The sequence below is a fragment of the Phacochoerus africanus genome, chromosome 7, assembly GCF_016906955.1.
Source record: "Phacochoerus africanus isolate WHEZ1 chromosome 7, ROS_Pafr_v1, whole genome shotgun sequence".
NCBI lineage: Eukaryota > Metazoa > Chordata > Mammalia > Artiodactyla > Suidae > Phacochoerus > Phacochoerus africanus.
In genome coordinates, this window is record NC_062550.1 from 69,672,544 (window position 1) to 69,697,537 (window position 24,994).

Below are 24,994 nucleotides of genomic sequence, written 5' to 3' on the forward strand. Positions count from 1 at the left end.
GCGTCGTCCCTCAAGTGTAAAATAACAGTAGAAATACACCTTCCTACACTTTTTAAATTATTACATTAAGGGTAGTATGGAACGAGAGGACATATAGAGCCATAAATTTTCCATGGGATGCCAGGAAAGAGGAAAAGATTAAAGCGAATCTGCTGAAACGGATCTTCCAGCTGTGAAAAATCAGGCTGTAGTCAGCTGACCAATTCTGCGCCGAGGCTCATTGACAGCGAGGAGTGAGAGGACCGCTGGGGCCTGTAGGACTAGGAGAGGTGAGCCCGCGGCGGGAGCGAGGAAGGCACTTAAAACCGAAACCCTCTAAGAGGGGGGCTGTTCCCTTCCCTCGGCTGGGGCTTCTCGCCGAGGCAGTCTGCCCTCCCTTTCCTGGCTTATTTAAACCTCAGAACCTCCACTCTATTGGCGGAGTGAGTTTGGTCCGGCCCTTCTCACATTTGATTTCAGCTCTGTTAATAATAACAAATCAGGGAGAGGGAACTAAAGTATTAATTTGTTGAAACATAGTAAGCCTAAAGGTTGCACCGGTTGAAACCATAATTAATGGTTTTTGTTTACTGAAAATATTGACCCTAAACAAGATTAGACTATGAACCCGTTATTTCCGTAGTCTTCAATTCCGTGCAAGATGTTCCTTTGCCTGCATCATGTGTGTTCAGTTAGCAGCTCGGGTTTTTTCTCTGATATATTCTTACAGCTTCTTTCTATTATTATTTATTACTTTTACTAGCTTCTAGTTATTTGTCATCTTATGTTTGTCAGATGCTTCGTATTTATTATTTGGTTAAGCCTAATGACGGTCCTACAAGTTAAAAGGCTTTCTGGGGCCTATCCATGCTGAGACGTGGCATGGGAAAAAGAGCATTAAGAGTGCCCTAGGCATAGGAAAAGCGTTCTGAAAGGTAGGGAGTGGCAAGAGAGGTTCGGTATTGAAAAATTTTCAGTATAGGTTGAAAAGTAAAGTCTGTGAATTTGTGTTGAGAAGAGGAGGTGCAGGTGCTGAAAGAAGAGTCTGGAGTATAAGCAGAGGCAGAGTAAACTATGTTAAGGAGTTTGAATTGTATCCTAACAGCAATGGAGAGTCACAGACGGGTTTAAAGCAGATGAGCAACATGTTCTGGTAGGCATTTTAAAAAGATTACTATATAAGTTGTCTTTTTGTTTTCTTTTTGGTTTCCTTTGCTGTGCAAAAGTTTGTCAGTTTGATTAGGTCCCATTTGTTTATTTATTTTGTCTTTTTGCCATTTCTTGGGCCGCTCCTGCAGCATATGAAGGTTCCCAGGCTAGGGGTCGAATCTCAGCTATAGCCTCTGGCCTACGCCAGAGCCACAGCAGCACAGGATCCGAGCTGCATCTGCAACCTACACCACAGCTCACGGCAACGCCAGGTTGTTAACCCACTGAGCAAGGGCAGGGATCGAACCTGCAACCTCATGGTTCCCAGTCAGATTCGTTAACCACTGCGCCACCACGGGAACTCCCCCATTGGTTTATTTTTGCTTTTATTTCTGTTGCTTTGGGAAACTAACCTGAGAAAATATTCATAAGGTTGATGTCAGAGAATGTTTTGCCTATGTTCTCTTCCAGGAGTTTGATGGTGTCTTGTTTTATATTTAAGTCTTTCAGCCATTTTGAGTTTATTTTTGTGCAAGCCATGAGGATGTGTTCTAGTTTCATTGATTTGCATGCAGCTGTCCAGGTTTCCCAGCAATACTTGCTGAAAAGACTGTCTTTTTCCCATTTAATGTTCTTGCCTCCTTTGTCAAAGATTAACTGACCGTAGTTGTCTGGGTTTCTTTCTGGGTTCTCTATTCTGTTCCATTGGTTTGTATGTCTGTTTTGGTACCAGTACCACACTGCCTTGATGACTGTGGCTTTGTAATGTTGCCTGAAGTTTGGTAGATTTATGCCTCCTGCTTGGTTTTTGTTCCTCAGAATTGCTTTGGCGATTCTGGGTCTTTTGTGGTTCCACATAAATTTTGGGATTGTTTGTTCTAGTTCTGTGAAGTAAGTCAGAAAGAGAAAGACAAGTACTGTATGATATCACTTATATATGTAATCTAATATATGGCACAAATGAACCTTTCCACAGAAAAGAAAATCATGGACTTGGAGAATAGACTTGTGGTTGCCGGGAGGTTGGGGGGAGGGAGTGGGGTGGATTGGGAGCTTAGGGTTAATAGATGCAAGCTATTGCCTTTGGAATGGATTAGCAATGAGATCCCGCTCTGTAGCGCTGGGAACTATGTCTAGTCACTTATCATGGAACATGATAATGTGAGAAAATAGAATGTGTACATGTGTGTGTAACTGGGTCACCATGCTGTACAGTAGAAAAAAAAATTGTATTGGGGAAACAATTAAAAAAATAAAATTATGTTATGAACACACACACACAGATTGCTATGACTACAGTGTAGAGAATAGCATTAGAACTGATTTGATGCAGGAAATGATTAGAGACAAGAGTCCAGTTAGGAGATTAATATATAAATCTTCAATTGATGTATTCTCTTTGACCAAATTTCCTTCTTTCCAAATAGTTGTCCAGTTTGCCTTGTGGGCTGCCCTGTTTCTGTGTATCTTCTTCCCATAGGGAAATCTTTCCAGCACCATCTCCCTTCCCTCCACTCTCAATAAGATCTCCTACCCACAGCATCTAAGATCTTCAAGATAACTTGTTGGTCCTCAGTCTGTTTCTTTGACTTGGCATTTACCAACTATTTCACGAACTATATCCAGCCACCATGCATCTCTTCCTAAGAGTCCTCTACTCTTTCCATGTTCCTTACCTATTCTTGAGAACTCTGCCTGGGAAAGCTGAGTACTTTATGGGCATAATTTTTTCCTAAATAAAGTTTATTTATTTTTGACTGCAACCTCAGCATGTGGAACTTTCTAGGCCAGGAGTGGTGACCCAAGACGCTGCAGTGACAATGCTAGATCCTTTGCCACAAAAGACTCCTTAAATGGAGTTTAAAAGAAACTTCATTAAAAAAAAAAAAGAAGAGGAGTTCCCGTCTGGCGCAGTGGTTAACGAATCCAACTAGGAACCATGAAGTTGCGGGTTCGATCCCTGCCCTGATCCCTGCCCTTGCTCAGTGGGTTAAGGATCCGGCGTTGCCGTGAGCTGTGGTGTAGGTTGCAGACTCGGCTCGGATCCCGCGTTGCTGTGGCTCTGGCGTAGGCCAGTGGCTACAGCTCCGATTGGACCCCTAGCCTGGGAACCTCTATATGCCGCGGGAGCGGCCCAAGAAATGGCAAAAAGACAAAAAAAAAAAAAAGAGGAAGAAGCAGCACTTTGTTTTTGTCACAAAGGTGAAAATGCAGGGATAAACTAGAATAATTGCCTCAGAGTCACACAAATGAAGTTGCTGAGTGGGGGAACATTTTCTTAGAAGTGATAGAGCAACAGTGAAACATTGTGGGTTTTTTGGTGGCCTTATAACCTACTGAGTTTTTTGGTTAGTTCTGTAGAAGTCCTGAAAAAGAAGATGAAGAAAAACAGAGAAAGATTCTGCAACAGAGAGAGGGAATTTGTGTATAAATTCAGAGTGGGAAGTCAGGGCTTCGAACTGAGGGTACCCCTCAGATTTCCTGTTCAAGAGAATGCCGGTCATTTACATGGACGTTTGATGCTGCTGCACAACTTACCGTGCTTTATAGAAAAAGGTGAGGATTTTTTTTTAAATATCACTTTATTATTTTCCTATGGAGTTGGTCATTAGAAGTTTCATATTAGAACGCATAAACCTAAAATGTATTGGAAACAACCCCAAAGTTTTCAAGAAAAAGAGGTTCCCCAGACCTTTGTTGTAGTGAGTGTTTTTTCCTAGATCCCTTGTAGTTGTTTGTTAGGCATTTTAGTATAAAAATTAAATTAAAATTAAACATGATGAAAAATACAGAGTCCAGATTAGAACTTGTAACCTCTTAATGTAGTTAGATGGATTTACAAGACATTTCAGTTACCACTTGTTAGGTACTAAATGTATTGCCCTTTTAATGATCTGGTCCTCAATTCCCTGAGCTGTCCTGGAAGAGGGAGTATTAATCTTTCAATAATCTTTGCTTACCTAAATGAATTCCATAAAGTCATCTGTATTAAGCCATTTTAAAAGGTCTATGTTCTGTCTTCAGATGAGGGAAAATTTTTAAATTGGAACTAGGTTGGATCATAGAAGATTGGCGTAGAAATTTCCTAGCACAATCTCGTTGTACAAATAAGGGAACTGTACATTAAAAGATGAAGTTATTTGCTGAAAGGAGTGGTTCTCAAAAATTGTTCCCTGATCAGCAGTTACAGTGTCACTTGGGAACTTGTTAGACATGTGAATTCTTGGGCTCCACCCAATTCTTACTGAGCCAGAAACTGGGGGCAGCAGGCAACTGTCGATTTCAGTAAGCCCTTCAGGGAACCAAAGATTGAGACCCTCTGGTGTAAAGTTACAGATGTAATGACAGGGCCAAGACCAGAGCACAGATAGCCTGGTTTCTCTACCAGGGCTCTTTACATAGTGTTTTTAAAATTGGGGTTGTAGATCATCTGAAGTCAGTCACTTTTAATATGCTAATTACTCAATTTCTCTTTCACATTTAAAGAATGTCACAATATTTACCCCGTAGAGTTATATAGAAAACTCATTTAAGTACGGAAACCTTCAGACCTTCTAAATCTGTAGATCTTTTTGTGCTTTTCCTTACTCGGTTTCAAATGAATCAGGCCTAAGAAATTAATATTTTTAATTAGTCTTAGGGCTGTATGTGAGAGTTAAGAATTTTGACCTATAATTGTAGAGAAAAGTAATTGTGAGTTTAGTTAGATGATCCTCCAGGCATATTTTAATTTAGCTAGACATTCTATTAAGGGTATAAACTTGGTAAAATGAAGGCTCACATTGGAATGCTTAGTAGATGGAATGTTCCCTATTTATGTCTGCTGATAATGGTATTCATTGTCCCTGTGACAGACTTAAAAGAAGCTCTGAGCCAGTTTATAGAAGAAGAATCCCTCAGAGATTATGACCGAGATGCTGAAGCAGCTCTGGAAGCCGTGAAGTCTGGGGAAGTGGATTTACATCAGCTGGCAACTACATGGGCCAAAGCTTATACGGAGGTGAGATAGATCAGATTGTAAATTTTAGGGCTATTCTGGATTTTGATGAGGATTCTTTTTCTTCCAGTTTTATTGAGATGCAGTTGACATGTAGCATTGTGTAAGTTTAAGGTATATAGCACAGTAATTTGATTAACATACATCAAGAAGTGATTATCACAAATTTAATGATCATCCATCATCTCATAGAGATAAAATACTGACGAAGTAGGAAAACATTTTTTTTCTTGTACTGAGAATGCTTAGGATTTACTCTCCTAATGACTTTACTGTATACCTTACAGCAGTGTGAATTATATTTATTATGTTGTACATGATGTACCCAGTACTTGTTGTACCTGAAAGTTTGTATCTTTTCACGGCCTTCATCAAGTTTCCCCTCCCCCCCCTTCCCTAGCTGCTGATAACCAAGAATCTAATCTCTTTTTCTGTGAGTGTGTTTGTTTGTTTGTTTGTTTTTTGAAGTATAATGATTGAGGATTTTGTAATTGCTAAGGTAATACTGAAACAGTAGTAGAACCCCTTTTTCTTTATGCGCAAAAATGTATTCCATTGTATGTGGTATATACCGATGCTTGTGTGCTCCCAATTATCAGGGTGAGCACATAGGACACAATACTTTATGTAATACTCTTTTTGAGGAGGGGGCACACCTGCGACATATGGAGGTTCCCAGGCTAGGGGTTGATTTAGAGCTGCAGCTGTTGGCCTATACCACAGCCATAGCGACTCAGGATCTGAGCCGTGTTTGCAGCCTACACCGCAGCTTTTGGCAATGCCAGATCCTTAACCCACTGAGCAAGGCCAGGGATTAAACCTGCATCCTCATGGATGCTAGTCAGTTCATTACCACTGAGCCCCAAAGGGAACTCCCTTTATGTAATACTCTTGTAAAATGAGAGACTACTTTTATATCTCTGCTCAGGATAGGATTGCCAGATTTAATCATTAAAAATATAGGACATCTATTTAAATTGGAATTTTAGATAAACAAGGAATAATTTTTTAGTATATTTCACACTAAAAAATTACTCCTTGTTTATCTGAAATTCTAGTTTAACTGAGTGTCCTGTATTTTATCTGGCAACTGTAAACTAGCAGTAGTAGTTCATTTTATTTTATTTATGGATTTATCTTTTTGTCTTTTTAGGGCCACACCCGAGGCATATGGAGGTTCCCAGGCTGGGATCAAATTGGAGCTGTAGCCACCAGCCTATGCCAGAGCCACAGCAACGCCAGATCAGAGCTGCATCTGTGACCTAAACAACAGCTCACGGCAACACCGGATCCTTAACCCAGTGAGCGAGACCAGGGATCAAACTTGCAACCTCATGGTTCAAAGTCAGATTGTTTCCACTGCGCCATGACAGGAACTCCCTGTAGTTCATTTTAAACTCTTGTCCTCTCACCTCACTTCACTGTCGTTATGTAATTAAAATTGTCCTCATTTTTCCTTTTAAAGAATATACTTCATTTCATAAAGTGTAAGAGGCCATTAATTATAACACACCAGGTTTTTTCATGCTAAGAAAGAACACCATCCCAATTAAACTGTGGTAGAATGCCAACATACCATCAAGTATACAGTGCATCCTCATTTCTGAAAGCTGTCATGTGAAAAAATGTACATCAGAATTGAGGAGATACGCAATGTTGAGAGTCTCCTGTATGCCAGGTACTGTATTTGTGACAGGCACAAAATGAAATTGACATTTTAGTTAGGAAGCAAGATACAGAACTATGTAAACAGATTCAGTAATTGCAAGCTGTAATGAGTGAATTACATGCCACTTTAAGTAAATTCAATCTAGGAATTTGAAAGAAATCAATCTTATGTGGTCATATTTGTTATTCAAAGCAGTTTACTCCATATCCAGTAAGGTTTCCTAGCTTATTTACAAAATGATTCTATTTACACATATTATTTTTAAAAATGTTTTATTAGAGTATAGTTTATTTATAATGTTGTGCCGATTTCTGCTGTATAGCAAAGTGACCCTGTCATACATGTATATATATGTTCCCTTTCTCATATTATCTTCCTACATGTTCTGTTCCAAAGATTGGATATAGTTCCCTGTGCTATATGTAGGACCTTATTGCTTATCCATTCTAAATGTAAAAGTTTGCATCTACTGACTCCAAACTCCCCGTCCATCCCACTCCCTCCCCCTCCCTCTTGGCAGCCACAAGTCTGCTCTCTGTTTGGAGTCTGTTTCTCTTTTGTAGATAGGTTCATTTGTGTCATATTTTAGATTCCACACACAAGTGATATCGTATGGTATTTGTCTTTCTCTTTCTAACTTACTTCACTTAGCATGAGAATCTCTAGTTGCATCCATGTTGCTGCAAATGGCATTATTTTGTTCTTTTTTATGGCTGAGTAGTAGTCCATCTATTTACACATATTATTTTAAATGTTAAAAACTGAGTTTAAAATAATATTTGTGAGCAGTTCCCATTGTGGTGCAGTGGAAACGAATCTGTCTAATATCCATGAAGATGTGGGTTCGAGCTCTGGCCTCATTCAGTGGGTCAGGGATCTTCTCTTGCCGTGAGCTGTGGTGTAAGTTGCAGAAGCGGCTAGGATCCCGCCTTGCTGTGGCTGTGGCGTAGACCGGCAGCTGCAGCTCTGATTTGACTCCTAGCCTGGGAACTTCCATGTGCCACGGGTGCAGGCTTAAAAAAAAATTTTTAAAAAATGTTTGTGATAATTACAATTTAAATAAACATCATCTTTCTGCTGATAAAAGGAATAAAGCTGTTACGATGTGTTTAAAGAATAATTCTACTTAATTTATTCACCCAATATTTTTTGTACCTCTGAAATGGGTTGGGTATTCAGCTGAGGGTAAGCCTTTGCCTTCCTGGAGTTTACAGTCTAATAGGAAGGGACAGATGCCCAGACCATTGTTGTGCCGCGCAGGCAGTGTTAGGATCCGGGTAAATACTATGGGAGGGTGTAGAGAGGTCGGGGAAGACAGTGGTCCAGGCAATGCTCCTGAAGAAGACAGTCCCTCCTCTTGGGCAGAACCTCCTCATCCCAGAGGTTGGGTGACCAAAGAGAAAACTTCCCAAGTATTACCTCCAGAAAGGCTTGTTTGTTAATCTTACCATAAAAAATATTGACCATATTTACTGACTTTATGGATTTACTTACTCTTTTGTGTCTTAGACATTTTAAAAATAGGAATTTGATTATTCTCCAAATTCATGACCATAACAATAGTAATAATAACAATAATATCAATGTGACAGAATAATAAACTCTTGTATTATTTTATAATTCATTTAATCACCAGAGTGCAGATATATAGTGAATTAATCAATAAGCATTACTTGAGCAAGTACTTGTTCTTAGCCTATGCAAATTTAGTTGAGACATAGCACCTCTTGTTACGTAGAAATCAGCCTTGTAGCAGTGCCAGGATTCTGGAACTCCAGTAGCTTGTTTTTGTTTTTGCTTTTTCGGGCTGCACCCTCAGTATATGGAGGTTCCCAGGCTAGGAGTTGAATTGGAGCCATAGCTAAGCCCCAGCCACAGCAGTGTGGCATCCGAGTCACATCTGCACCCTACACCACAGCTCATGGCAATATTGGATCCTTAACCCACTGAGCAAGGCCAGGGATCGAATCCGCAACCTCATGGTTCCAAGTTGGATTCGTTTCCACTGCGCCACAGCAGGAATTCCAGTGTTATTTCCACTTTTGCCAGTAAATTGTATAACCTTTGGCAGAGGCCTTCTCAGCATGTCAGTTTCCTCCCGGGTAGAGCACTGTGTGTGTCTGGTGTGTTGGCACAGCACACGTAATGGGGACAGGCATCTGTCCCCCTCAGTGTATTTGTGTGTGTGCTCAGGGAATCTCTAGTCCGCCTCTCCGCATGGTTCTCTTTTTCTTGTTCATCAACGTTTATTCATTCAGCCCTGTTACCATTTTGATAGCTACTGTTTTCATATACTTAAAAACATGCTTATATTTTTATAAAGAAAAAGATACTTGCAAAGTTCAAAGGAAGAAAGTTGCACACGTACATCTTGATATAAATTTCTATACACGAATAGGGTTTTCAGGGTCACTGTTATTGCGTAAATAACATCATTCTGTAAATACGTAGCCTAAAGACCTTTTCTTAGCAATATATTTTTAATAATGAAAGGCTTTTTTTCTGATTATATAATTAATATATGCAAGATATTCTGTTATGCAGTACGTTAGAATATAAAGTAAAAGGCATCAGAAATCGCGCTCTGCTGAATAGCCCCAAATAGCGTTTTGTTGGTCATCTCTTCAAGTGTGAATATGTTCTACAGAAATGGGACCTGAGCTTACTTACCACCCTGGTTTTGTTGGTTTGTTTGTTTGTTTATTTGTGGACACTTCCTAATCCTTGCTACACATTAACACCCCCCTCATATCCCAGCCTCCAGGTAACCCACATTAACAACGTAGTTTACATCATCCCCTATTTTTTTGTATACTCACGTAACTCTGTGTAACCTGTATAACGTGTATACATAGAGGCGCTTCGTGTCCTTGCATAGGAATGGAATTATAACATACGTACTTCCTGCTGGTGTGTTAACTAAGAATACCGCATTGGGATCTAAGAATCTCTATGTCTCATCTCATAGACCACATTAGAGCACGCGAGGCCAGAAGAGCCCAGCTGGGATGAAGATTTTGCAGATGTGTACCACGACCTAATCCATTCTCCCGCCTCTGAAACCCTCCTAAATTTGGAACACAATTACTTTGTTAGTATCTCAGAACTGATTGGCGAAAGAGATGTGGAGCTGAAAAAATTGCGAGAGAGGTATTTCAAAGTTCTTGCGTTATCATAGTTAAATGTTATGTAGTCAAATCACGATAGGTTGCAGATCAGCGTGTTCTCTCTTTTTTATAAAATTGAAGAATAAAATAGAAAAGAATCTTTACACTAGACATTAATTTTCTTGTGTGTTTAAATCTGTCATTTCAACTGGGAACGTGAGGTCCTCATAGGTTTCTAGAACTTCTCAAGTGATTTACCTAAACAAATTATGCTGGCTTCATCTATTCTTAGTTCCATAAGAGGAGTCGCTTACTTCTGTTGAGGGTTTGCTTTGTCCTGGGCACTGTGCAGAGTGCTTGCTGCTGTCTTAGTTCAGGCTGCTATAATAAAAGTGCAACAGACTGGGTGGCTTAAACAACAGAAATTGATTTCTCATAGTCTGGAGGCTGGGGAGTCCAAGATCAAGGTGTCAGCAGACACAGTGTCTGGTGAGGGCCCACCACTCAGCTTGTAGACAGTGCCTGCATGACATTGCTCATACCGCCTTCCCTTAGCGTAGGCTCCTGGCAGGTCTCTCAGAGACAGAGAGCTGTAGCGTCTCTTCTTCTGGCCACTAATCCCATCAGGAGCTCCAACCTCCTGAGCTCACCTAAGGCTCATGACCTCCCAAAGGCCCCAGCTCCAGATACCATTACACTGAGGGTTAGGGTTTCAACATATGAGTTCTGGAGGGACACAAGCATGCAGTCCATAATGGATGTCCTGCCTCACTGATCCTTACCACAATCCTGCTAGTATTATCCCCATTTTACAGATGAGGAAACTGAGGCAAATAAGTTGATTTTCTTCTAGTTCTTTATTATGTAGCTAATAATACTATATACATATTTTAAATATGACTACATACTAAATACAGATTTTTTAATACATGTGTATATTACCTTATCCTAATTAATTGCCTTTTTTTGAACTTCATTTGCTTCATTTATTTTTTTCCTACCAGGGCTTCAAATAATATAATCTTCATCTCTTTCTGAATCTGTTCTTGGATCTCAGGTTTTCTGGGACTAGGCTCATTCTGCCTATTTAGATGTACTGAAAAAAATTCCCAGCTTGGCTATCTGAGGTGCATGTCAGTAGCCATCCATCCTACTTTCATTCAGCTGCTGAGCTGCTCTGAACTGTGGCCCACTTTGCTGCCTGCTGCCTACACCTCCCAGAAAGTTTCAGTTCTGACCATCAATATTCTATAATTGTCCTTTCTTTTTTTCAAAATTGAAAGAAGATTCTCATTCCATATGACTCTTCAGCTTTTGGGAAGCTGAATTAACTAATTAACAGTCTGTATTTACTCATACTTTATACATTTTTTTTTCTATCTTGGGGAAGATTTTTAGCAGGGGTTCGTTTTGATTTATGTTAGTTTTTGAAGTGTCCTTTGGCTGGACTTCTTCATGGGGCTTTGCTTTTTTCCCCCCCTCTAAACATACAAACAATATTTGAATACATTTATTTTAAGAACAGTTCTATAGTTCATTTTTTGCACGTCTAAACTATTAGCTTAAAAAATAAAAATAAGCTATGTACTACCCTAAAAAAGGTAGGTAAGATTTATTGCAAAGGTCAACAGTGTAATTAATGGTAAGTTGGAATTCATTGGAAGTTCATCCAGAATTTTGGTGCTTAATTCATTTAGCTAATTTATGAGCAGAGGGGGTGCATTTTCTCATTTCTCTCTTATTTTAATTCTATTTTACATCTTTAAAAGAATTTTTCTCAGTACAATATTATGTAATTACAATGACCCTTTTTCCTAAGTGTCTTCAAGATGATATCTAGGTTGTCAGAATTGTTATGCCAGACATACTGAGCCCATAAATGGTGTTTCATCTAAAATAAACTTTCTTGGGGTTTTCACTGTGTCGCAATGGGATCAGTGGAGTCTTGGGAGCACTGGGACACAGGTTCGATCCCCAGCCTGGCACAGTGGATTAAGGATTCAGTGTTGCCACAGCTGTGGCTTAGGTTGCAACTGTGGCTTAGATCTGACCCCTGGCCCAGAAGCTCCATATGCCATGGGGCTGCCAAAAAAGAAAAAAATAAAATTTCCTTTGGTCTGAATCATAGAAAATATATATTGTACAATTAACTGTATCATTAGCTATTTATATTTCTAACACATTTAGGGTATAATATGTTAATGAAATTTTATTTGTGGAATTGTTATCTACTTGTCTTCCCCCCTCACTGGAAATTTGCTTCTTTTAGCAAACCAGATTCAGGCTATTTCTTTGAAACCTCAAAATGGCAATGATAGTTTTTATCCACTAGAGGGAACATGTGTCATGTAAGATTAATATATTTGTATCAAAGTTTGTATTTATAAATGCTTAGCAGCTGTTTCTGTGTTAAGTAAATAAAAAGCCTATTGGCACCATAATCTCACCTGATCTCTAGTAGTTATTAGAAAGTTAATGGGGTCACTTTCATTAGAATTCAGTGGGGATTAAATAGTACTGAATATTTAATACTAGGAAGTATACATAGAAATACATAAATATATAGCATGTGAATGAGTTTCATTTATCATATACATATAATATCTTAATCAGTTATAAATAAGTATAAATTCTCTTTTAAGAGCAGTTTACTTAAACTGGCTAGAATGATAGTAATATCCTTGTAGTTCATGCCTGTGTTCCAGTCTTTCCAAGTTTGTTTTAAATATGTTTTAGAACAAACTTTTAAAAATATGTTTGTATGTTTGTTGATAATTTTTTTTTTTGTCTTTTTAGGGCCTCACCTGCAACATATGGAGGTTCCCAGGCTAGGGGTCCAGTCAAGCTGTAGCCTCCAGCCTACACCAGAGCCACAGCAACGTGGGATCCGAGCCTCGTCTGCAACATACACCACAGCTCATGGCAATGCTGGATCCTTAACCCACTGAGCAAAGCCAGGGATCGAGCCCACAACCTCATGGTTCCTGGTTGGGTTCATTTCCACTGCACCACAGCTGGAACTCCAGAAGATAATTTTTAATGGTCTTGTTTATTAGAATATAATGTAATACAGAAAAAAACCAATAAACTGTAGATATGCAGCTCAATAAATTTTCATAAAGTAAGCATGTCCTCATCACCCAGATCAAGAAATAGATGATTCTAACCCTGCAGAAGGCTCCCCTCTGCCCATTCAGAAGTCGCTATCATTTCCCCCATAAATAACCGTTATATTGATTAGTGTTTCCTGTAGGGAAAACTTTTTTTTTTTTTTTGGCTGTGTCTGAGTCATTTGGAAGTTCCTGTGCCAGGGATAGAACCTGTGCCACAGCAGCAACCTGAGCCACAGTAGTGACAACACTGGATCCTTAACTGCTGAGCCATTAGAGAACTCTGAAAACCATTTTTAATTTCTGCACATTATATGGATAAATGAAGATAAGACTAAAACATATCTTCAGAATGTAGTTCACATTCCTCTATAAAGGGAACTTTGTGAGTTAATACCAGTTTGATTCTTAGGACCTAACTGGCAGCTTCTGGTTATAATATAAAGTACCTTTCAAAAGTTGAAGTCACTTTAACTCATGATCAAATAAATAGGAATTGTGTTTAATCTGGAATTGCAGAGTCTTCTTAGTGAAAAATCTGCAGATGAAAAGGGGTCTGGACTTTTAACTCTTAGCCATGGAAATTGAAAGAGCAGCTAGATTTTGAATGCTTTCATTTATGCACTAAATTTGGATTCACATTTAGCAGCACAGATGACGTCATTGGTACTATATAACATTATCATCGTTTCCACATCTCCATTTCCAAGGCTTTAAAGTGCTTTCCAGATATTATAGTTGCCATACCTGGACATACTCCTATAAGATAAAAATTTTCTTTTCACTTTGTAGAGGTTGTTAATGAATCCAAAGTGGTTGTATACCCTAAAATTTAATGAATATAACTGATCGCCTATTTATGTTTTAGACAAGGTATTGAAATGGAAAAAGTGATGCAGGAGTTGGGAAAATCACTGACAGATCAAGATGTAAATTCATTGGCAGCTCAACATTTCGAGTCCCAGCAAGTAAGTGAAATACAATGACTTTTAGATTATTTTTTTTACTTACTTATTTCTGTAAAAAAAAAAAAATAACCTAGAGGATGTACTCTCTCTTTTTAGGACTTAGAAAATAAATGGTCCAATGAACTAAAACAATCCACTGCCATTCAAAAGCAAGAGTATCAGGAATGGGTGATAAAACTTCATCAGGACCTAAAAAACCCCAATAACAGCTCCCTCAGGTATTAATCAGATATAGTTCTTATCAGATGAAGGGTCATTGTCAGTAATAGTTTGTATTTATTGTAAAATTGGACCTTTTAGTTGTAGACATTTTGATGTTACCAGTGAAAATTCAAGGTAATCGTATATATACTTCTTCTAACACCTTTCCTTATATGGACTTTATGTGGATTTTTTGGTGGTGGGGAGAGTGGGGTAATTGGTTGGTGTACAATGATGACTTGCCCCCAGAACTTGGCCTTATAAATCTTGTGGGTATGTATACCTAGGTACCAAATACTATCTCTTGTTTCTTTAAGTTGGTTTCCTTTCAGAACAGTAAACACTCTCTAAGAAAAACCAAAACGATAACTGCCCATGTGGAGCTTATATTTTAGAGAGATGGACCTGTAAATAAATCAATACCGTACAGAATGATACGTGCAGTAATAGATGAATGAGGTATAAAATAGTATAGAGGACTTTGCGTACTTCATAATTCGTGTAGTACCTTATGGCCTATATACATTGTGTTTCATATATTGCCCCAGAGCTTGACAGTACCTGTTACTTCCTGGCTGTGTCCTCGTATCTTTGAATTTTTCTTTCTTCTTTCAAATGCTAAAGTATATTCAAATGGAAATATATTTGGTACAGTATGATAGTCCTATTTCCAGCACTTTCTTGTGTCTGCTAGAAACATTTAGAATTAGTGTGTTATTTGTATGTTGGTCTCCCCCATTCTTCCTGCCTTGAAGACAAAAACCATATTGATTTTTTTCTACTGTTGTATACCCAGATCTTTGCCAAGTGTCTACATCTTGACACAGGTACATAAATAAATATTTATGGGATAGATGTACAAAGAGACAGATGGATTATCACTCAACTATTTATCTGATACTGTCTATATCACCTTTTACTGTAATCTTTCATTTGTGTTGTTATTTTCCCCAAGACAACACTTTAGGAATATTTAAGCAATTTTTTTGTAATTAGAAACATCCTGGACATTAACATATTTGACTGTACTGCTCATTCAGATGAAAATAGTGATGAACACATATATTCTGGATACAAGTCCATCATCAGATAGGTGTTTTACAAATATTTTCTCTTGTGGTTTGTCTCTTCATTTTCCTATTAATAGTGTCTTTAGAAGAACAAAGTTTTTCATCTCAAGTGCACTTTACCAATTTTTAAAACAGCTTGTCTTATCTAAGATATCATTGCCTAATCCAGGATCACAAAGATTTTCTCCTAGAAGTTTTATAGTTCAAACTTCTACACACTAAGGCATGATTTCTTATATATTACATGTAAATATGGGTAAAATATATCCACATAAAATAAGAAACAAATATACCCACATATATGTATGTTGGTCTGTAGCCTTATTTTTTCTTACATCTTCATTTAGTTTTGGCCTCAGGGTAATGGTGGTATCATAAAATGTGTTGGTGGTCTGCTGACAAACCTGGCAAAGGAATTGATGTCTCTGTTATCAATCTGATACCATGTTTTATTTCTACTGCTTTCTCTCTTTGCTCAAATTCCTTATCTGTCCTGTCCTTGTGTGTTGTTTTTACACTAGATCTTTTAGCATGTTAATCATAGTCATTTGAAAGTCCCTTTCTTTTAGTCCCAATATCTGGGTCATCTCTAAGTCTGTTTCTGTTGATTGCTTTATCTCTTGACAGTAGGTTATTTATTGATTTTTTCTTTTTTCTTTTTGCTTGCTTTTGGGGTCTTGCTTGCTGGTGTGTGTTTGTACTCTCTCTCTCTTTAAACTGAATGCTGCCTATTTTGTATGTTAGAGAAGAGACCGAGGTAGGTAGTGCCCATACCCAGAAACAAACAGGCTGTTAATGTGAAGGTCATGCAGATCTAAGCAGCAGCTGAGCTGTTTGGCTTCTGTTCTTCAGTATACCACAGGCTTCATTTTCTGCAGCACTATGCTGCTGCCACTTTGTGTTTAGAGTGGGGCTTTAGGGTCCAGATTGTTCTCTGTCTTTCTGCTCCACCCTCAGCTGTCTTTGCAGCCCTGCACTGCAGCTGGAGGCCCCTGTGCATGGTTTGCTCCGCCTCCTCCTCCACCCCCACCCCAGCAATTGACAGTGTTTGTTACCTGGTGCCAGATTCATAGGTGGAGGTGGGAGACAGGTCTCTGTGGTCTTTGTCCAGCTTCAGTCTTCTGCAAGCCTTGCAGATCCGAGTGGTGGGCTTTGGGCTTCCTTAGCATTTCTACTTGTGGCACTGAGTGGGCTCTTCTCTTCTCCTGCCCTGCCCCAGTGTTTTCTTAAGCACCTTGGTGGAGGCCAGTGAGAAAGACTTCACTGGAGTCTTTCCCTGGAGTTCATGGCCCTTCTACATTTACATGCTAGCCCACGCTTAGGAATTTGTTAAAATTTGGAGTTCATGATGTGGCTCAGTGGTAACGAACCCAACTAGTATCTGTGAGGAAGCAGGTTTGATCCCTGGCCTCGCTCAGTGGGTTAAGTATCCGGCATTGCCATGAGCTGTGGAGCAGGATGCAGATGTGGCTTGGATCTGGCATCGCTGTGGCTGTGGCATAGGTTGGCAGCTACAGGTCTGATTTGACCCCTAGCCTAGGACCTTCCATATGCCGCATGTGCAGGCCTAAAAAAAAGCAAAAAAAAAAAAGGAATTTGTTAAAATTTTAGCTGATTTCTTCTTACCCTCTCACATTACTGCAACTCATTTCTACCCTGCTTTGCCAAATCTGAAAACCGTCTGTGTGGCGACGGGAGGGGCATGTCACACTTTAGAATTTAGTTTCTTGGTTACCTTGTTACCACAGATCTCTGATGAGCTCCAGAAAAGTTGTGATCTTATAGGTTTTGTTTTTTTCTTGTTATTAGAATGGGAACAACATTCTCTAGTAGCTTTCTGTATCCTAAGATGAAAGCATTTTATTAATATGTATTTAAATGAATTTTTAGGTTTAAATTTGCCGTATTTACTAATGAAGTCAATCAGTGACTCTAATGAGACTGTTTGGATTTACCCCCAAAATGTAGTCAGGGGAATGGATGATTATTACAGACTTATCTTCAGCATACCATGAAATTGGATTAGACAGTCGTACAGTTCTGGGTCTTCCATGGAAACCTTCTCAGGAAGTACAGGGGCAGAATGGAGCAAGGAGAGAAGCCCTTTAATGGGAGAATGTAGGCAGTGAAAAAATAGGAAATGGTACAAAAGGGAGAGAATATGGCTGTCGAAATCAACTTCACCTTTATTATTCCTTTGACTTTTTCATTTTCATTCCAATTACTTCGTTGATTTTCTAATTTTTTCACCAGTACTAAGTTTGACATAGGATATATATATATATATATCTATAGATATATAGATATATAGATATATATATCCTTTTTTTTCCTTTGGTCTTTTTAGGGCCACACCACCTGCAGCATATAGAGGTTCCCAGGCTAGAGGTCAAAATGGAGCTGTAGCCGCCGGCCTACACCGCAGCCACAGCAATGCCAGATCCGAGCCGTGTCTGCAACCTACACCACAGCTCACGGCAACGCCAGATCCTTAACCCACTGAGTGAGGCCAGGGATTGAACCTGTGTCTTCATGGGTACTAGTCAGGTTTATTTCCACTGAGCCATGACAGGAACTTCAGATATATTTTTAAAAATATGTCATTTTAAAGTAATATTAGTCACTTCATTTAATCATTCTCTTAGGCTACTAAGAAATATTAAATGATGACATATGAATTGATATTGTAATAACTAAAAAAAATTAATATCCATTACTTACTGAAAGAAATAGCCAAAGAAATGGATGAATAAGTGGGGATTTTAGAACCTGTGAGTGCTACGATCCTACTTATCCCCGTGGATTAAGGATAAGCTTAGGAATAAATTAAGTGCTCCTTTCAGCTGTTAGTTTCCTCTTATTTGACTATAAAGCATTCTTTCCTTTAAGAAACGTTATTGACAGACATTAAAAAAAGCATATCAGTAATTTTTTTCCATTTCAGTGAGGAAATTAAAGTTCAACCAAGTCAGTTCAGAGAATCTGCTGAAGCAAATGGAAGGATTTATGAGGAACAGAGAAAGTTGGAAGAAAGTTTTACCATTCACTTAGGTGAGTGTATTGATTTTTGCAGTCATAATGTATTGTAACCTGTGCAACTTTTTTTCTTTTTTCTTTTTTTAGCTATTTCTTGGGCCACTCCCGAGGCATATGGAGGTTCCCAGGCTAGGGGTCGAATCAGAGCTGTAGCCACCAGCCTACGCCAGAGCCACAGCAACGTGGGATCCGAGCCACGTCTGCAATCTACACCACAGCTCATGGCAACGCCAGATCATTAACCCACTGAGCAAGGGCAGGGACCGAACCCGCAACCTCATGGTTCCTAGTTGGATTCGTTAACCACTGCGCCACGACGGGAACTCCCTGTGCAACTTTTTTTAATGTCGTAAGAGAAAAATCTGTAGCATATGAGTAGAGTAAACCCAGGTTCTTTTTATTAAAAATTATGTTCTGCTTCAAGAAAGCCTATAGTTTGTTGGCTATAAGTTTTCTGTTTTTATTCATGTTATTTTTCACAAAGAGAAAGATGAAATATTAATAATTATTGAAATAGAAAACCGTAACGCCCATTTTAAGTTCTTTGTAGCACAGATTTCTCTGGATTCTTGCCATTGAGATTTGCATCCTGTTCTCCTGGCTTTTTGTAGCTGTCTAAGTATCTTTCTGGGACTGTTGCCTACCCCCTAGGAGCCCAGTTGAAGACCATGCATAATCTGAGGCTGCTGAGAGCAGATATGCTGGATTTCTGTAAGCACAGGAGGAACCACCGAAGTGGCGTGAAGCTCCACCGACTCCAGACAGCACTGTCACTTTATTCCACGTCCCTCTGTGGCCTGGTGTTGCTGGTTGATAATCGAATCAATTCATATAGTGGTATTAAAAGAGGTGAGAGTTGACATGATGCATATTTATTCAATTAAACCTCTCCATTTAATGCCATTCTAGAAAGAAAGGAATTATGGAAAAACTTCAAAAGAGCTTTAGTTACCCCAGTATGCAAGTAGACCAAACAGCATACATACCCAGCCATAGCCGTTTTTGATTTGTGTCCTACTTTAGCATGCATAGGGTGCTTCGAGATGTTTAATTTTTCTTAAAATTCTACCATATTGTAGATAATACTCTTACAGATCCTTGTTTCAAGGTATAACAAAAGAATAATCAAGTTATAAATGCTTTTTTCAGTTTAGAAGCAGATCCTGACTCACTGAATTTTAGGTCATCCATTTTTCCCTTCTTTCTTTGTTTTTTAAAAATAATCTATTTCTTTTTTTTTTTTTTTTTGTCATTTCTTTGGGCCGCTCCCACGGCATATGGAGGTTCCCAGGCTAGGGGTCAAATCGGAGCTGTAGCCACCGGCCTATGCCAGAGCCACAGCAACGCAGGATCCGAGCTGCGTCTGCAACCTACACCACAGCTCACGGCAATGCCGGATCGTTAACCCACTGAGCAAGGGCAGGGACCAAACCCGCAACCTCATGGTTCCTAGTCGGATTCGTTAACCACTGCGCCACGACGGGAACTCCTATTTCTTAAAAATAACCTATTTCCTAAAATTCTACCTTCCTTCTTAGTACAATTCATTTTTTATGATTATTTAAAAAAAATTAATACTAAAGTGTATTTAATGTATAACTTTAAAAGAGGCTTAGATGGCCTTTGTTTTTTATCATAAATATAAGAACTTTATATTTTGTAGCACTTTTAGGAGACTGGATTATGATCAAAGTACTCTTATTTAAAGAAGGTTTGGAATTATATTAAAAATTTCCCTGCCTATTAATTGTTTACTCTTTTAGATGATTGAGAGATTAAGTTTCTTTCTTTCTTTTGTCTTTTTAGGGCTGCACCCACAGCATATGGAAGTTCCCAGGCTAGCAGTTGAATTAGAGCTGCAGCTGCCAGCCTACACCACAGCCACAGCAACACAGGATCTGAGCTGCGTCTGCGACCTACACTGCAGCTCAGGACAATGCCAGATCCTTAACCCACTGAGCGAGCCCAGGGATTGAACCCACCTCCTCATGGAGTATTGTTGGGTTCGTTACTGCTGAGCCTTGATGGGAACTCCGAGATTAAGTTTCTGATCAAAACAAAATTGTCGTCCCCCCAACTTAATAAGACACAATTATTGAGAGGACAAGTATGGGAAGTTGTCCTTATGAATGCTCTATTCCATTTCTACTATGTCTTATTGGAAGTAAATGCTAAATATTTGGTATTTCACCTTTAGAAATTTATAACTCTGTTGGTCCCTTAGATTTTGCCACAGTTTGCCAAGAATGCACTGACTTTCATTTTCCCCGAATTGAAGAGCAGCTGGAGGTCGTCCAGCAGGTGGTCCTTTATGCCAGAACCCAGCGCAGGAGCAAGTTGAAAGAATCACACGGTCAGTGAGACTCAGATTTTTAAAAATTTCACTTTTGGTATATTCTCTTCCTCTGTACCATCCTAGCATATGGGTCATCTGAAATATAGAAAGTCGTATTGGTGGGAAGATGGGAAAGAGAGAAATTAAGGACAAAATTCAAAATCTTTAGAAGCTGGAATTCTGTTCTTAGTTTCTTTCTTTCTTTTTTTTTTGGTATGAGTTTGTTCAAGATCCTTAGAAAAACTGTTTTTAAAATTCAGTTCTATAGTTATACTTGAAGTGGGCACTCAGTGGAAAGTTGGTGATGTTTTGATCTAAGTTCTATATCTCTAAAATGAATATAATTATTACTACAACGGACATTGAAATCATAGGGCAGATAGCCTAAAATATACACTTTTTATATGTTTCATCTTTGATCTACTTAGGTAGCATGAAGTCAATTGCAAGAATTGTTCCTTGTTGTTCTTTTAAAAAATTACTATGTTTAGAACTGTCTTACTTTTTCTATATTTACCCACAATCTAAACATCCTCTAGGAAATTTACTGGAAAAGGACTTTAAAGCTATAGAAAAAGTTCATGACATCTTCTTCAGAAGACTTGTTTTTATACCCGTGGAAACTTAGGGGAAAAACGAAAGCAAGCACTCTGTCTCAAATTGCAGAGTAATTCTGATATCTTTCATTGAAAAATGAAACTTTAAAAAAGTAATCTCTTTAAAAATTAAATTGGTGTCATAGGTTTGTTTAGTTAGGAGCCAAATATAAGGGTAGTATTCATTCAAAAAATGTATACAGTGTGTTTTTCTTGTTTGTCTGACATTGCATATTATGTCACAGGCATAAAATTACAACGTGCTCCTATATGGCTTGAATGCATATTCAGTATTTTACTATTTCTTATAAAAACTTGATGTCTGGCCTAGGAAATAAAATATGGCAAGTTTTTAAATGGTTACTGGTCAGACTTTTAAACCTGTTTGTGGTACTTGAGGTGTCTCTTTTGTTTGTTTTGCAACTGCAGTGTTTACAAGAAAGCTGCATGGCACTTCTGGCTCACACGTCCAGTGTTCTGTAGTAAGCAGAGTACTGCTGAATCTTTGCTTGGTGTTTCGTGCCCCCCCCCCCCCCCCTGCTCCATGTGACTTGTGGAGTGCCTGCCTTTCTCTGGGGGATGCTGGAGTGCAGCTCTCTAGCCTTACCTTGATTAGCAGTCCCTCCAGTTGCCATGTTTGTTCAGTAGACTTGAAGTAAATGTTTGATTTATATTTTAATCATGGGTAAAACCAGTCTCGAGTACAATTTGAACTGTATGAAAGAGCATACAGTGCAGTGAAAGCCGTCATTACTCTGTGCACCAGCCGTCCAGTCCCCCTCCCAGAGGCAGCCAGTGCCATCTCACCTGCCCTTCCCGACATATGGTTATGGTTATGGTGTGTGTGTGTGTGTGTGAGCACTGTGTATGTATTTGCTTATTTTCCCTTTCACATAAGTGGCAGCTTTCTCTGTACACTTCTCTATACTCTTTCTTCCCTGCTAATTCATCTTGGACACACCTTCATCTCATTGCAGAAGGAGCATCCTCCTAGCTGTTTACTGCTGCCGGAAATCCCATTAGTGATCAGCTTCCTATTGATAGAATTTAATCTCTTACAGTTTTGCTGTTATAAGCAATAATGCAGGAATAACCTTACACATATATATTCACGCGTGAGTGAGCATATCTATAGAATAAATTCCTAAAGAGAAAGTCCTGAGTTAAAGGAAGTTAGGCTTACATTTATAATTTTGTAGTGTTAGCCATCACTCTCCATAGCGGCCCGGCCAGTTTGTATATCCACCCTAGGTAACCGTGGCTTTGCTGTGGCGATATGTGGGGTATACCAGAGCCAGGCCGAGTCTTCGGAAGTCCGCCTGGAAGCATATCCCAATAGAGGACCTGTCTTAAAATTCCCGCACGTCCTTTTACTCTTCAGCCATCTTCTTCCTCCATCTCATCCAAACTAGCGTCAGTGTGATCAGAAGCATCCCACTATTATTCTTAGTAGTGACTAAAAGCATGAGGATTGAGTTTATGACAGGCGTGGGGGAAGGAGGAGGATGTCAGGTTTATTTGTGAGAGGTAGAAAGTGTGCAGGGACAGGAAGTTTCCAAACCACGTACGGTTAAGGCAGTGTGTGTACATCTTGGTAGTATTTTGTTCTTGTTCAAGCAACTATTTTGTGGTTTAAGTGAGTCAGTGAAACAAGTAGGTTTCTAAAAGACTCCTTTCTTAACGGAACCCGTGTGTTGTTCTGGAAGAGTTTTGCGGAACTGCTTTCTCCATCTTTTCTTTTTCTGAGCATGCCCACGTATTTGTTCTACACGCTTACATCCTGATACGCAGGTACTATTTATTCCAAGACATTCCATTGTTTTTCTTACTGTGTGTATTATATTAGCATCTTTATATTTCTGTAGCTCATGGTAGGCCAAAAGTGATTTAATTCTTGTACATGTTTTATATGCCTTTTTAATAAGTAGACATCTTCTTAGTATTACCACTGAAACATGGAAAGGAGAACGGTCTATGAACTGTTCTTTGTATTTACTTAGTAGGGATTCTCTTTGTTCAGATCTATATGAACAAAATTAGATTCCTTATATATGGTTTTTTGTTTTCTGTGCTGAGAGCAGACATTTATTCAAAGCCTATCAGTTTTGTGGCTCTGTATGAGAATCACTATTACACTAACTATGGATTCTGGCAACACAGAACCATCTCTTTGTCTCTCTCTCCATTTATAAAATATATGTATGCATTTACAAGGTACTGTGATATAAATCAGTTACTCAGAGTAGTCAGTGGGTTAAAATATTAAGTTATTTTTGTTCAGAACTTTTCTGAAACCGTAATACTCCCTCAGTATTTTTAGTTTACTCATTTGAAATTCTGTTTTCATGTAATTTTCAGATGCTGAAGGCCATTTCATACGCAAACACACACACACACATATTGCAGCTGCTCCTTGGATTTGATCCCTGGTCTAGGAACTTACATATGTTATGGGTGCAACCAAAAATATATATGTAGACACACATACATGTGTAAAATAGTTTGTGTTCAATCAGAGTAATGTATCATCAATTGTGATATATCTTATTTTACCTACATTTATCCTTCAAAGAAATATCCTGCCTTCTAAAAAGAAAAGACTATTGAATATCTGAAATAAAATGTTCCATTTGAAACAGAATCTCACATTTTTTTTGAAAGAAAGTGTATGTAGTGTCAGAAAAGAAGTAACAAATTTCAGGAATGGGCCCAATATCAAGTGATTCTGGTGCTACTACCACTTGCTTGTAGTCCTGAACAAGTTATATCAACAAGTGACTCAGATTCTAAAAATAAAGATAGCCACACCACAACTGTCTAATGAAGTTATTTTATACGTAGTTAGTGCCCGAACCTCCCGGATGAAAAATAGGGTATTGCAAGTCTAATGTGGTAAAGACCACAGGTTTGGAATCTGAGTATATGGGGTCAAGACCTGATTCCAGCACTTAGTGTGCATCCTTTGTTAAGGGAATTAACTGATCAAAGCCTCTCTTCTTATATGTAAAATGAAGAGAGAACTGGTACCTCATAAGGTTGTGGGTTTTGTATGAATGAAATGAGACCATCCATGCAAAGCATAGGTGGGACTACCCAGCACCTAGAGATCCTTAGTAAATTCTTGCTGTTGTTGTGGTTGTTTGGGGAACAATAGTGGTGATGTGTTTTCATGTTATTTTGTTATTTTGTGTTGCATTATCTTATAAATAGAGTCTGGAAACCGAAATGGAGGAAGTGACGATAAGTCGAAGATTGCGGAGAGAAACTACTTAAATATTTTACCTGGTAAGTATTGCTTTAAATTGCAGTTTTCTTACAGTCACATACATTGAAATCATAGATTTGAAACATAAGTTTTTATGGTGTGCATTATAAAAGTTTGTCCATGTGTCACTGTAGAACATAAATACACTGTCACTAGGTTCTGCAATTAAATCTTTATTCTTATACCAACCCTGAGTTTTCCTAGATCCATACAAGAGAAGTTGCTTGAGCAGTTGTATAAGTTTTATCATTATTTGCTCTTTCAAATTTCCTCTTTTATATGTGGTTTCTTAGTTTCTTAAATGAACCAAGACATAATTTTTACTCTGATACATAAATAATAGTACATAGAAATGTAAACAGTAGAACACATGGGTCCTTTGATTTAGAATATTTTATATTCAGAGGACCTGTTGTGGCACAGTGGGTTAAGAATCCCACTGCAGCAGCTCAGGTCACTGCAGAGGCACGGGTTTGATCCCCAGCCCAGGGCAGTGGGTTAAGGATCCAGCA

General features: G+C 38.7%; 1 protein-coding gene across 4 annotated transcripts in view; it reads left to right on the plus strand.

Moving 5' to 3' along the window:
- The first annotated feature begins 191 nt into the window (after nt 1-191).
- C7H12orf4 (chromosome 7 C12orf4 homolog) overlaps nt 192-24,994 on the plus strand; it is a 40,790-nt gene continuing 15,987 nt past the window's right edge. Inside the window, exons 1-11 of one of the 4 annotated variants that reach the window (XM_047787790.1) lie at nt 219-269; nt 1,085-1,132; nt 3,482-3,684; nt 4,983-5,128; nt 9,763-9,944; nt 13,880-13,979; nt 14,076-14,197; nt 18,195-18,301; nt 18,938-19,135; nt 20,511-20,639; nt 24,428-24,502. In XM_047787790.1, the coding sequence (XP_047643746.1) occupies nt 1,116-1,132; nt 3,482-3,684; nt 4,983-5,128; nt 9,763-9,944; nt 13,880-13,979; nt 14,076-14,197; nt 18,195-18,301; nt 18,938-19,135; nt 20,511-20,639; nt 24,428-24,502 (1,279 nt within the window). In that variant the 5' untranslated portion in view covers nt 219-269; nt 1,085-1,115. Of the gene's footprint in view, nt 270-777; nt 1,133-3,481; nt 3,685-4,982; nt 5,129-9,762; nt 9,945-13,879; nt 13,980-14,075; nt 14,198-18,194; nt 18,302-18,937; nt 19,136-20,510; nt 20,640-24,427; nt 24,503-24,994 lie in introns of those variants that run through there. The other 3 variants (XM_047787792.1, XM_047787791.1, XM_047787789.1) reach the window with 3 other exon arrangements.